This window comes from Colias eurytheme, chromosome 6, assembly GCF_061535395.1.
Source record: "Colias eurytheme isolate Ceu_HAF_F1 chromosome 6, ilColEury1 Martin Lab GWU primary, whole genome shotgun sequence".
NCBI classification, from domain to species: domain Eukaryota; kingdom Metazoa; phylum Arthropoda; class Insecta; order Lepidoptera; family Pieridae; genus Colias; species Colias eurytheme.
This window is the reverse complement of record NC_142985.1, coordinates 733044-745738: the sequence shown is the minus strand read 5'-3', so window position 1 is coordinate 745738 and position 12695 is coordinate 733044. Positions and strand designations below refer to the sequence as shown.

The 12695-nt window shown below is 37.0% G+C and overlaps 1 protein-coding gene across 1 annotated transcript in view; it reads right to left on the bottom strand.

Moving 5' to 3' along the window:
* The window catches only part of LOC149907382 (uncharacterized), a 107319-nt gene that overhangs the window by 22370 nt on the left and 72254 nt on the right, over window positions 1-12695 (bottom strand). Inside the window, exons 8-15 of the mRNA XM_090102384.1 lie at window positions 11533-12545; window positions 11222-11436; window positions 10485-10652; window positions 9752-9906; window positions 9229-9312; window positions 7738-7980; window positions 6902-7017; window positions 5610-5754 (exon numbers count right to left, since the gene is read on the bottom strand). Coding sequence (XP_089958510.1) covers window positions 5610-5754; window positions 6902-7017; window positions 7738-7980; window positions 9229-9312; window positions 9752-9906; window positions 10485-10652; window positions 11222-11436; window positions 11533-12545 — 2139 coding nt within the window. The remainder of the gene's footprint in view (window positions 1-5609; window positions 5755-6901; window positions 7018-7737; window positions 7981-9228; window positions 9313-9751; window positions 9907-10484; window positions 10653-11221; window positions 11437-11532; window positions 12546-12695) is intronic.

Here is a 12695-nt window from a genome sequence, read left to right as displayed (position 1 = left end):
TATTTTTATAACTACGGGGTATAAAATTCTAAAAAAAATAGAGGTGATGCATGCTAATTAACTCTTTCAACGATTTTTGGTTTGATCAAAGTATCTCTTATAGTTTTTGAGATAGGTTGATTTAACTGTAATTTATTATATTTGCTGCTACGGAACCCTTTGTGCGCGAGCCCGACTCGCACTTGGCCGGTTTTATTTTTTGTCACGATTTGTGATCATGGACGTTACCCGGGTTCATCATGTTTATGCTGAAACCAAGAAACAATCAATGGCCTGCGATGGGAGCTTCCAAAGTGACGATGAAGAAATTCAAAGTGAAAATTAGTGGGATAGATTAAAGCGGTAGTTTTTTTGGGACGCTGAAGGAATAATTATGATGGAATATTTTAAGAAGGTAGCCACTATATTGGGCTCTAACTACACAGACCAAATTAAAAGATTGCGGTAGGTTAGTAAGGAAAAGAGACATGGTAAAATGCAGGCTCGAATGCTGTTTCACCCAGACAACGCACCAGATCACAAAGCGTCAGTTGCAATGGCTGCCATTCAAAAATCGGCATTCCAAAATGCTTGAACACCCACCCTGTTTGTTAGATCTAGCTCCTAGTTATTTCTATCCCTTTCCTCGGCACAAGAAACACCGTCTTAGCAAAAAATTTTAAGACGACAGCGAAGTGATGGCCGCAGTAGAGGGGTTTTTGTGGATGAAGTCAAAGTTTTTTTTTTAAGGTTAGGAAAAAAAATATCTAAGTATATTATCTAGTTAGAAGACTATCTAGAGAAATACATAATTATTTTAACTGTAATGACCTTGTTTAATATTGATTATCATTACTTTTGGATCAACCCATGTATATATATCTAGGGGAACCAAGTTTTAGATTATTAGATTAGACCTCTAGCGTCATCAAAATTTAATTTAAAATTACAGGTCTCATACAAACTCCCATCCCCTAGTTTAAGGGGTTGGGGGATGAAAGTTACAAGTTTTATAATTTTTTTGTTGTTTGTGTGCTAATACTAGCTTACATACAAAATTTCAGCTTTCTAGGACATTAGGAAATACCTTAAGAATTTTGATGATCATCAGTGAGTCAGTGACGAAATTAGCGTTTTTTAGATATAAATAAAATCTGAAGTATAAAAGCTAATGTAATTAAAACTTAATATGTTCAATAAGTCCGCTATTGACAATATATCCCGAAAATTTTGTTGATCTAGCATGATCCAAACCCAAGTTATGAGGGTTCAAAAAAACGTCGAAGCGCTTCGAGAAAAGGTAGGTAGTGCCCGTGCGCCTCGCTTGGCTTGTCTTGGCGGGGGCACTACCGTGCCCCCAGATAATAATAATGCATTGGTTTTTCTATAATTAGATTTTAACTTTTGTCCAGTTTGATAATGTGACATTCAAACTATTCTAGCCTAGAGCAATGTGAAACCTTAAAAATCCATTTTTATCTAAGATATTATTTAAATTATGTAATATGTATTTAAAAAATGCATCATGTTTGTAATAAATGAACATGTTTCTTTTATCGACTTGCTGTCGGTAATATCTTTACTATATCTAACAATTTGAATATATCCATAATATTAGAAAAAGAAATAATGCATTGTAGGTTTATCTATTAATTCCAATGTCCCATCTAGATCTGAACTTTGAAAACAATTAATCACAAAGGATTTATTTACATCTATTTGTTATCATTCACAACGAAGCCCATATATTTATCCAGTTATAAATTGAGGGATACAAACACGTAAAATATTAAATTCTGTCCACGTTTCTACAAACACCGTACTACAATTTAAAAGCAGTGTACTTAGAAGTGGACCATTATTATTCTCCATAGTATTGTAAACCAGAAAATGGTAAGTCATGAAGTATTCAAAACGTGCGGTAGCCGGACACATGTAAATTTATAAAAGAATGTAGAGTATACTTAATCCTAGGTAAATTTAAGGTGTTTGACTATTTAAGTATTTAATTAAGGCCGCTGAAACTTATTGTATGGACTACGGCCTATATTATAAACATTTGTTTTTTATTTGAATCTAGCGGTCCGCCCCGGCTTCGCCCGTGGTACATATTTACGTTTTCTCTACATAAGAACCATCCTCGTACTTCAAGGAATTTAATAAAAAAAGAAATATCGAAATCGGTTCAGCCGTTCACACGTGATGCCGTGACAACGCGAAACGGGTTTCATTTTTAGGGTTCCGTAGCCAAAATGGCAAAAACGGAACCCTTATAGTTTCGTCATGTCCGTCTGTCCGTCTGTCCGTCTGTCCGTCTGTCACAGCCGATTTACTCGGAAACTATAAGTACTACAGTGATGAAATTTGATGGGAATATGTGTTGTATGAACCGCTACAAAAATATGACACTAAATAGTAAAAAAAAGAATTGGGGGTGGGGCCCCCCATACATGTAACTGAGGGATGAAATTTTTTTTTTCGATGTACATACCCGTGTGGGGTATCAATGGAAAGGTCTTTTAAAATGATATAAAGTTTTCTAAAAAACATTTTTCTTAAAGTGAACGGTTTTTGAGATATCAGCTCTCAAAGTCGTAAAAAGTATGTCCCCCCCCCTCTATTTTTATAACTACGGGGTATAAAATTCTAAAAAAAATAGAGGTGATGCATGCTAATTAACTCTTTCAACGATTTTTGGTTTGATCAAAGTATCTCTTATAGTTTTTGAGATAGGTTGATTTAACTGTAATTTATTATATTTGCTGCTACGGAACCCTTTGTGCGCGAGCCCGACTCGCACTTGGCCGGTTTTTATATATATAGATTCATTGATAACGGAAATTCCAATTAAATGGCACTCTATCTTCTTTTGTCTTATGAATTTAATTACTACGTATGTCATTCAATATTTTGTGAGTAGACTGTAAGTTTCTTTCGCTACTTTTACAACTGTGGCTATCTGATAGATAGACAGTTTCAACTTAAAGTACTTGTGAAGCACAGGTATAGAAATTAAAAGCTAGTCTTTGGTTGAGTACATCAATGAATACGTTTAGTTGTTTACGAACATAAATAGCCAATCAGAACTTTCTAGTAGGGTGATCTTCTTGTTGAAATAGGTAGAGCTTGCTAAGTATGACTAGTGCGATAGGTTTTAATGTATGTATATTTTCGATATTATATACACTAACCTTATATTAATTAGTCATTTAAATATTATGAGCCTAACCTTGCATTACTTTATTCTAATTTGTACTTCCTCTCGTAGAGAATGTTCGTAAAAATTTAAACCAAAGCTATGATAATACATATAAATTGTCACATTAAACAACTACAGAATACCATAATCATTTCCATAACACGATTCTAAACGGTCATTAACAAAACCTTTATGGCAGTATTATGACGAAAACTGACATTACCCTCTTAGTATTACGTTCAGGAATTTTCAACAAGCGAGGTCAAATTATACACTAAAAAGTAAAAACGTGTCTGTTTCCCTGCTTTTGACTTTACTTGAATCGTAATAAGGTGATGATTGGATCATTGGCTTTGTAATGGATGCTTTAATCAACTATTTACATGACAGAGTCAGGAGGTTTTTATAGGTTTACCTTATTGTGTATTTTAGGCACACTTGTAGTGTAAAAAGTGTGATGGATTTGAAAAGGACATTACAATTTTTAATTTGAAAGTCGTTGGTAACCCTGGTCCTATCGCTAATACTTTTTTTATTCTATTGGAGACGGTTTGAATGGAAATTATCTACGGCTCTATTCTCTATCTAAGGTAGTGTAAGGTCACTACATAGTAATATCCGACTTAAACAAGACACTTGTTTAATAATATTGATGTCTCTAACCATTAAAATATATTGTCTCCAAAATAATAATATAACAATTATAAACCTCTATCTTAACAGTTTTAAACCATCTTCAAAACAGCATCGTTTTTCCTATTACGCCTTCTGAATCTCAATCAGACCAAAACCTCAATGAAGCGTATCGCTATACAACAATGTCCTTGCTTCAAAACAAATTGCGAACTAACTGCCTAAGTACGGAAGTGTATATATGCTAATTGTTAGTGCGTGGGAAACACACTTACGCGACATTTTAGAACCCTACTAATTGATGGGACGATAGTTGTTGTTTGGACAAGAATTAAAAAGACAGGAGAATTAGAGCGTCGTATGGTAAAAGTATATGGAAACAATGAAGCAGATGTTCCACTAATGAAGCAGATGTTACACTGAATAGTTTGTAATAAACCGATATGAATAAAAATATAAAATTGTGTCACTTGTCCTTATGGAGAGTATACGTAAGGAAATTATTCAATCCTGGCAATGCTTATCAGGATAATAAGATAAACTCATGAAATAATTGTATTGTCATCGATCGCTGATAAGTGTACAAAGTTGAAATTAAACTTGTCCGTTTAAAGTGGGTCAAAATTGAGCCTAAAAGAGATAGAAAGGACTACATATAAACATACAGGTGAAGCTGATAAATAAAAGCGTGTTATCAAGGTCTTGGATAGTTGGTGAAGAATTTAAGATGTTCTCCTAAAATGTTAAGATTGTCTAAGTTAAGAAAAAATTTAAACATGAATATATCAACTAATTTTGCAGATTTTGTCAAAATATTTTTTCTTGTTTATGAAATGAGTTTTTTGTTAAAAATCACGCAATTCGTTGTAAATCTGATATTGTGAAAAGTGAGCCATTGCTATTTTAATGTTTTATCAGTGTTCCAAATTTAAATTGCACAGACCGTAACAACTAGTTTTGAAACGTAATCTAAAAAGGTTAGATTTATGGTACATGTTAGATAGTTTTTTAGCACTAAAATATTTCGAAACCCTGATGGTTTTTTCTTGCCTGCAGTTCGCCGCGGATTTTGCCCAGGATAAATAAATATATCACGTATCATCGATAAACTAGCCTCATCGGCTAATTGAACTTGCGTACGAACGCAAAATTTCGTTCAAATCAAGCTGATGACGGTGGCAAAAAACGACTGCTTCAGGCGACCGCTCGCTGTGCCGCTGGGAGATTTTATTAAGCTATTGCATAGCTTCTATCGCGGGCCTTGAGCATGGGGACCGAATCCAGAAATTCCGAAACGAAAAAACCTCACGCTCACTCCGACGGGCGTGGAGGTGTGGCTTGAAGGCATGCTATGCAATAGCTTTACCGCGGCAGTCCCCGAGTGCCACACGTCTTTTAATTCGATAGACCCGGCTGCACGCACGAAAAAACATGACTCATGCGGCGTTACCTCGCTCTGAGGCGTTCCATGTAAGGCTTGAAAGCGAGAGCGCGGAACGAGCGACAAAGAAGCACAATCGGACATTGTCACGTTCAACTATCGTCAGTAAACCGACTTTACAGACAACCAATTTTTTTTGAAGTGAAAACTGAAAACTTCATTAGCGGCGTTGAGCACTTTTTCTGTAATGGGTATAAAATCTTAAACTCGCGTCAGGACACGTGACCTGATCGAAAAAGCGTAAGACGGATACCATTCCAAAATATTAAACATGCTCAACGTTAATAATCAAGTTTTCACTTCTGCCGGCACTCCCGGAGTGCAACCCGTCTTTTTTTTATTTATTGAGTTACTCACAGTGACCGGCTCGACCCTTGCTGGGAGGGCGCGCGCGAGCTCCGGCGAGGCGGAGCGTTCCCGCTCGCGCATCTCGCCCGCCAGCGCCGCGCGCGCGGAGCGGGCGGCCCGCGCGGCTGTCTCCAGGCAACCGCTGGATTTGCTCCTAGGGACAATAAAACGTTCAAAACTTTTTAACGGATTTTAAACGCGATTTATTCATTATATTATTTTCCCGACTTTTCGAACACTTTACAGCGAGCGTGGTCACGGGGAGACTGAGATGTGTGATGTATACGTCTTGACGGTCGCTGTAAAGTGTTCGAAACGTCGGGAAAATAATATAATGAATAAATCGCGTTTAAAATCCGTTAAAAAGTCTTTAATTTCTAAATACTCGCGTTAAATCAAACACTAGATAGAAAAAAACGTTAAAATTTAGAATGGCTGTAAAGGTGCCGACGATCGTTGGCCCACCAGCGCTAACCACCACACGCGTTATTCTAAAATCTAAAACGTTTCAAAAGCGCGCTGACATTGCGTATAAACTACGAAAAAATAAGGTTGATTCAAGTAGTTTGATTTTCTGGGCCAATTCTGGGCCATCTTTCTTGACACCCTGTATAGAATTTATATTTTTGGTTTTTATGGCATTCAAATGCTTTATAAATATAAATTATACCCTGTATAGAGTCCTGCTGTTTTTAACTAATTTCTATGTTATGTTAAATTTACTCTTTGTAAAGAAATCTAATTGATAAAAAATATATTAAGTTCTCAATAAAAATTAGTACAAATGCATTGAGGTATTATTACTACGTATAGAGAGGACACCACGAACAAAATCTGTGCGACAAGCGCGGCGGCGCGGGGCGGGCGTGGGGCGCGGCTAGTGAGTACACACTTTAAAGATATACACTTTATACATACACTTTATAGATATTCTGCCTCTTATTACTTATTAGTTATTATGTAACAAAAAAATAAAGTTTATCTTATAAAAAAATAAGAATAAACTTATCAATTAAAACCAATCAATGTAACAAAAAAAATGTTTTGAGACAATTGGCTCTACCTCGTATTACAAATAGTGTAGTAGCGATGTTCTCTCTAGTACGTAGTACATAGTAACTCAATGTACAAATGTAAATTATTCTAGACCGCGGAGTATCTCATATACATTTGTATGTAGGCTCGCACACTACGCTACCGGTACAATGTATGTGAGATATTCGTCGGTGACTAGTCTCCGAGACTTGCAGGATACTTGAATCGCCTGTGCGTATCGCAATGGGAGAATGATAGCACAATACCTGACGGGTCGTTCTCGCGGCGCGGGCAGCGAGCGCGGCTGGTGGGGCGCGGGCGGCAGGTACATCACGTGCGCGCCCCAGCACCGCGCCGACCCGCGCCACAACCCGCTCTCCTCCTGGACACACACATTACCATCGTTAAAAGTGAGTTGGGTAATGATGAATAAATAAATAAAAAAAGACGTGTGGCACTCGGGGACTGCCACGGTAAAGCTATTGCATAGCATGCCTTCAAGCCACACCTCCGCGCTCGTCGGAGTGGGGAGCGTGAGGTTCTTTCGTTACGGAATTTCTGGATTCGGTCCCCGCGCTCAAGGCCCGCGATAGAAGCTATGCAATAGCTTAATAAATAATAAATATTTCGGGACAATTTTCACACACGGCACGATCTGATCCCATACTAAACTTTCGCTTGTGTTATGGAAACCAGATGGCTAATAAACATACGTTATAATTTTAAATAAATACATATATAGATAATTAACACCCAGACACAGAGCAAACATCTATGTTCATCACACAAATATTTGCCCCGGGTGGGAATCGAATCGAGGTCGTCCTCTGGCTTGGAAGGCAGGGTCACTACCAACCAAGCCAACCGGCCAGTCGCTGCTATATCAATGATGAATTGATAAAGCAGCAGGAGCAGGAGAAAATTACCTATTTTCTTTTAAGATCGATAGATTGTCGATTGCTTCAATGATATTAATGGTTCTAGGACTTGCAATGTAAGTGCAATGCCGCTCGGACATTTATTGGCAACTTTTAATTTAAGAGGCAATTATGATTTGTGCCATCAAATCACAATATTAATTTCATCTTCATGAAATTCTTACCTTTTCCAAACTCTCCGACTCCTCCTTAATCTCTTCATTCTTAACCCTCAGTGGTTGAAACAGCATCGGATTACTCAGCGAATTTGGCGCGCTTTTCGTCAAGAACCAGTTTTGTTCTGGCTCATTTAACATTGGTTCATGTTCCAAATCGAACTTTCTAGAACCAAGAGCAGCTCCCAACGCCCCGGAGACAGATTTCCTAAACTTCTGCAGACTGTTGAAACCTTGCTGCATTGGCTTGCCCTGAAAGCATTCGTAGAAACACGACATGCCTTTAAACTATGCGGCGTTCGTAGTTCTTTAAAGCTTACGAGGAATAATGATAAATTGGTTGTTAGCCAAGAGAAAAATGCTAAATTGGCTGAGAGAGTTATAGAAATAAAGATTGAAGTATTGGTAGATGCAACAGAAAAGCACAGTATAAGAGCTGGCTGGAAATTAGGGAAAGTAATTTGCACCTTGAATTTAGGGGAAAAATAGATGTAAAATAAAATGATTGTAGAAAATGAAACTGATGTGATGATAATAATGTAGGTATTCAAAATTAAAATGATAATAAAAAATGTTGTGTTCCAAACACTGCTTTGTGTAGCGCATGTCGCGTGACGGAGTAGGTATACCTACTCGGCAGCCGCGTTACACGCGACATGCGCTATTATACAGACCAAAAAGTTTGAGATGATGTCAAGATGATGTAATAAAAGTTTCACTTTAAAAGTTTCATTTTCCACCATCATAAAAAATAGGTTGAAATATTAAGAATTACAAACAAATATTTGTTTTATTTTTACGATTTTTAATGAAAATGTATATTTTTTTTTATAAAATATCCTTTAATTGAAATAAAAATGACATTTACAAGTTGAATAGTCTAGATGATACCTATATGTTCTTTTAACGTTTTTTTGTGTTACAATATGATTAGTAAGTCGTTAGTGAGATGTTCATATATTTTATTAAGAAAAATAGAAGAGAAGCAAGAGATAGAACAATTTACCGTTATTCCTCCATCGTACACGGGAGGTTAGGCTACTCATGTTAGTCACATGTAAATATATAAACAAGAAACATATAATTACTAGTAGTATGTCTGAAATGAAATATATTATATTCACTATTTTCTTTATATCTTTAGTTTAAATTTTTATTTGTCTCATAAAAGAAGGGAAAGTATGTTTGGTCTTATGGCAAACACTGGATGGAAATTATAGTAATTTACCTTAGTAATTATATACATATCGTTAAAGATTCAAAAACCAAATGCAAAATCATACGTGAAAATGTCGTATACTTTATCCCGACGTTACTTACAATTTGCATCGAACAAAGTCGTGGACTTTAAAATGTCTTTAATTTCTAAATGCATTTAAATTAGGTATAATTTAGGGCATAGCAAGACAGACAAAGCGATCTTTATTCCATTTTATCAATTAAAAGATAATTCATTTCAGACAGTCCTAACGTCCCGCGCACTTAAGCATGCGGCCTCACTTTTTCGAGTCTTGGCGGCGCCCCGCCCTCCGACCCGCTGTCGCCCAGGTCTTGTTGCGGCGTCCATGTGGCGTCGGGGGCCACCTGCATAATACGAAAATAATACTGCATGTATAAAAAAGACGTGTGGCACTCGGGGACTGCCGCGGTAAAGCTATTGCATGCTATGCCTTCAAGCCACACCTCCGTGCCCGTCGGAGTGGGGAGCGTGAGGTTTTTCGTTACTAAATTTCTGGATTCGGTCCCCGCGCTCAAGGCTCGCGATAGAAGCTATGCAATAGCTTTAAAATCACGCAGAATTTTAAAAGCAATTAAAAATGTATAAAAATAACACAGAATTAAAAGATTATAGAGCTGCTAGTTGGCTCAGTAAAATCGTTTTTATTGAAGTTTTTATTGAACAAAAGGTTGTCTTGAAATAGGATAGCGGGGTTTCATGAATTCTAAAAATATAACAGGATCATAAATCAACAAATTAGTCATCAGAAACCTAAATATTTTTTGAACGTCTAATGTTACTTACATGTCTAGACGGCGACTCTATCCGATGATCGCTGTGCGCATGGTCACCAGATATTCCTGAATCTCCGGACTTATCCGCGGATTGTTCGGAACGGGGTGATGAGTCGCCAGATATATCTGCAGACATCTTCACTTCAACAGCTAGTGGTCGAGTTTCTGAAATATAATAATTATTATGTAAATTATTAGTCTATTTTTTGTAACTTTTAATGAGGTTTGATACAAGTAATAATATTTCGTTTGGAAGATTCATTGTTATATCTTTAAACTAGATTTCCGCCCGCGGCTTCGCCCGCGTTTTCAAAGGAAAACCCGCATAGTTCCCGTTCCCGTGGGATTTCCAGGATAAAACCTATCCTATGTGTTAATCCAAGTTACCCTCTATATGTGTGCTAAATTTCATTATAATCGGTTCAGTAGTTTTTACGTGAAAGAGTAACAAACATCCATACATCCATACATCCAAACAAACTTTCGCCTTTATAATACATAGTATTAAGATTTACTATCCCTTTTATTAATGTTATCGGAGAGATAAAATTAGATACTTACTGGCTTTCATGGTGACAAATTGTGATTTAAAACTAAACAAAATGACTTATTATAGTTGCTCTTTTGTTTTATTCACGTACCTTTGTGCATACCTTTTACCCAAACCAAAATATGTAGCTTTCAATTTGCGCACACACATATTAAAGAGCATTAATTAAATTAAATATATATCTTATAGTTACCAGCGAGATGAGCATCCAAGCTGGCGAGCTGTCGCCAGGCGGCGGCGGGCGAGAAGCGCGGCGCGTCGGGCGGCTTCTTGGGGAGTGTGGGCCGCAGCCGCAGCGCGATGCCCAGCGAGCCCTCCGAGCACGAGCCCGAGGAGGAGGACAGTGCTGACTCGGAGGATACTGCCCAGTGGAATCGAATTTAATAATAATTAATTAATGCTATAAAAGTGGAAACGCAGTTCTATCAAAAGGCTAACAATATTAAAATTGTAATTAAGTTACAGAAAAAAAAGAGTTAAAATAGGGAAAGAAATTACACATAAAAAATTGATGTATATTTCGTTATTTTGAGCATCATATTACGATATGTTTTTAAACGGAAAATCATTAAATTTTGTCAATATAAATCTAATTTATGGCACTGTTACAAAAAAATGTTGTGTGGTTTTATGAAACCACGGTAAAAGTGAAACTTAGGCACAAAATTATCGTATTTGTACGATAATTATCGTACGGTTCGACCGTCACGCGACATGCGCTTACACAGACCAAAAAGTTTGAGACGATGTAATAAAAGTTTCACTTTAATAATATATATCGTGTTTTGCCCGTCTCAATAAATAACTTCCTATGCATAAATAAAATAAATATTTAAAAATAACATAACACAACAATTCATGTGGAATAATCAAAACGAATGAATCCCTGAAAACTTAACTAGAAATATTCAAAAATGATGTTTTACTTACGGTTTCTTTTACAGGTCTGTTGTAATCTCTCGTTGAACTTATCCAGCTCGTCTTCCTCATGGTAGCCCAGTAACTTCTTCTCGATGAGGTGGAAATTGCTGAACTCCTCGATGATCGGACTGCCGAGACCAGGGAAGTCTTTAAGATGATCCTGGGTTTCTGTTTGCTTGCTTTCTATCATGCCGAAGTAGAATTGCTTGGATGGTGCCTTTTGTCTGTAAACAAAGGGTTGAAAAATTGAAAATTATCGCAAACTTATCAGCAATTCTTTCTTTAAGGGCCATTCTAGAAACGTTAAAAAGTTTCCTTACTTGTCTTGTGGTTTGGCAAGAGGCTCTTTTTTCCTCGTCGGTGAGTGTTCAGGCGTAGATTCCTTTCCGGACGCTTGACCTCTGTCGGGCAAAGTTTTAACGTTTTCTTTGCTATCTGTTTTTAATTTCTTTGCATCAGTACATTTCAGTTTATCATCAACGGGTTTAGCTTTAATCTCATTGATCCGACTCAATGGTCGTCTAACATTACTTGGTTTCCAATCTTTCGAGTTAAGACTAGACTCTTTGACTTGTGTTTTCGTTGGGTTCACTTTCGTTTTATCATTCTGACTAGTTTTGGTACTAACATTACTTTTACTAACTAACTCGTTTCTTATTCTACTCGTTGCCTTTTTGAGTTCCATTTGAAATTCATCTTTTTCTTCATTATTTCTGTGCAATAATGAAGGAAGAGATTTTCTCAAAGGCGACTTGCTATCCAGCTTGTTTGCTGTAATGTGGTCTCCAGCAGCTTTCAGTCTACTTTCATGGGTAGTTCTCGGAGAATCACTTTCACTAATTGCGAGCGTATTATCAAATGTTTTTTCTCTTCTCAGAGAAGGTAATTGAAATTCAGTTTTGCTAAATCTTTCGGAATGTCTGAAGTTCCTGTTCAAAAGTGGCGTTTTCCACGCTTCGCTGCTTTCGTTTGTTTTTGATGTTTTAGCCCGGCATCCGCTCACTCGATCAATTTTGTTCCTGTAATCTTGTCTTCCTTGCAACAGTCTCTCTTCTCTCTTCAAAGAAGTGGTCGTCTGTAGCATGTCAACATTATCTGGGTATTTCAGGTGGTCCTTGTCTTTACACGGTGATCTGTATCGTCTCTCGAAAGACGTGTCAGTAAAGTCAAGTGACTTGAAGTCGGTATACGTACTTCTGTAGGCGGGTTTCGTTTCTAGTTTTAGGGGATTCAGTTTTTTAGTCTCGTTCCTTGTACGGAACAGTCTTAATTTCTTCTGTGGTTCACGTTTTGAGTTGCCATCCACGCAATCTGGCGACGATTCTTCGCAGTGCTGAAATGCGTTGAAAGGAATTAGTTTTCATACGTTTTAACATTTTAATTTATAAATTATAAAATACATCTTTAAATTTTGAAATTATACGAGAAAAATGCACATTAAAATAAATGATGTTTGCCATATTAATGCAACCAGTGCCAAGTC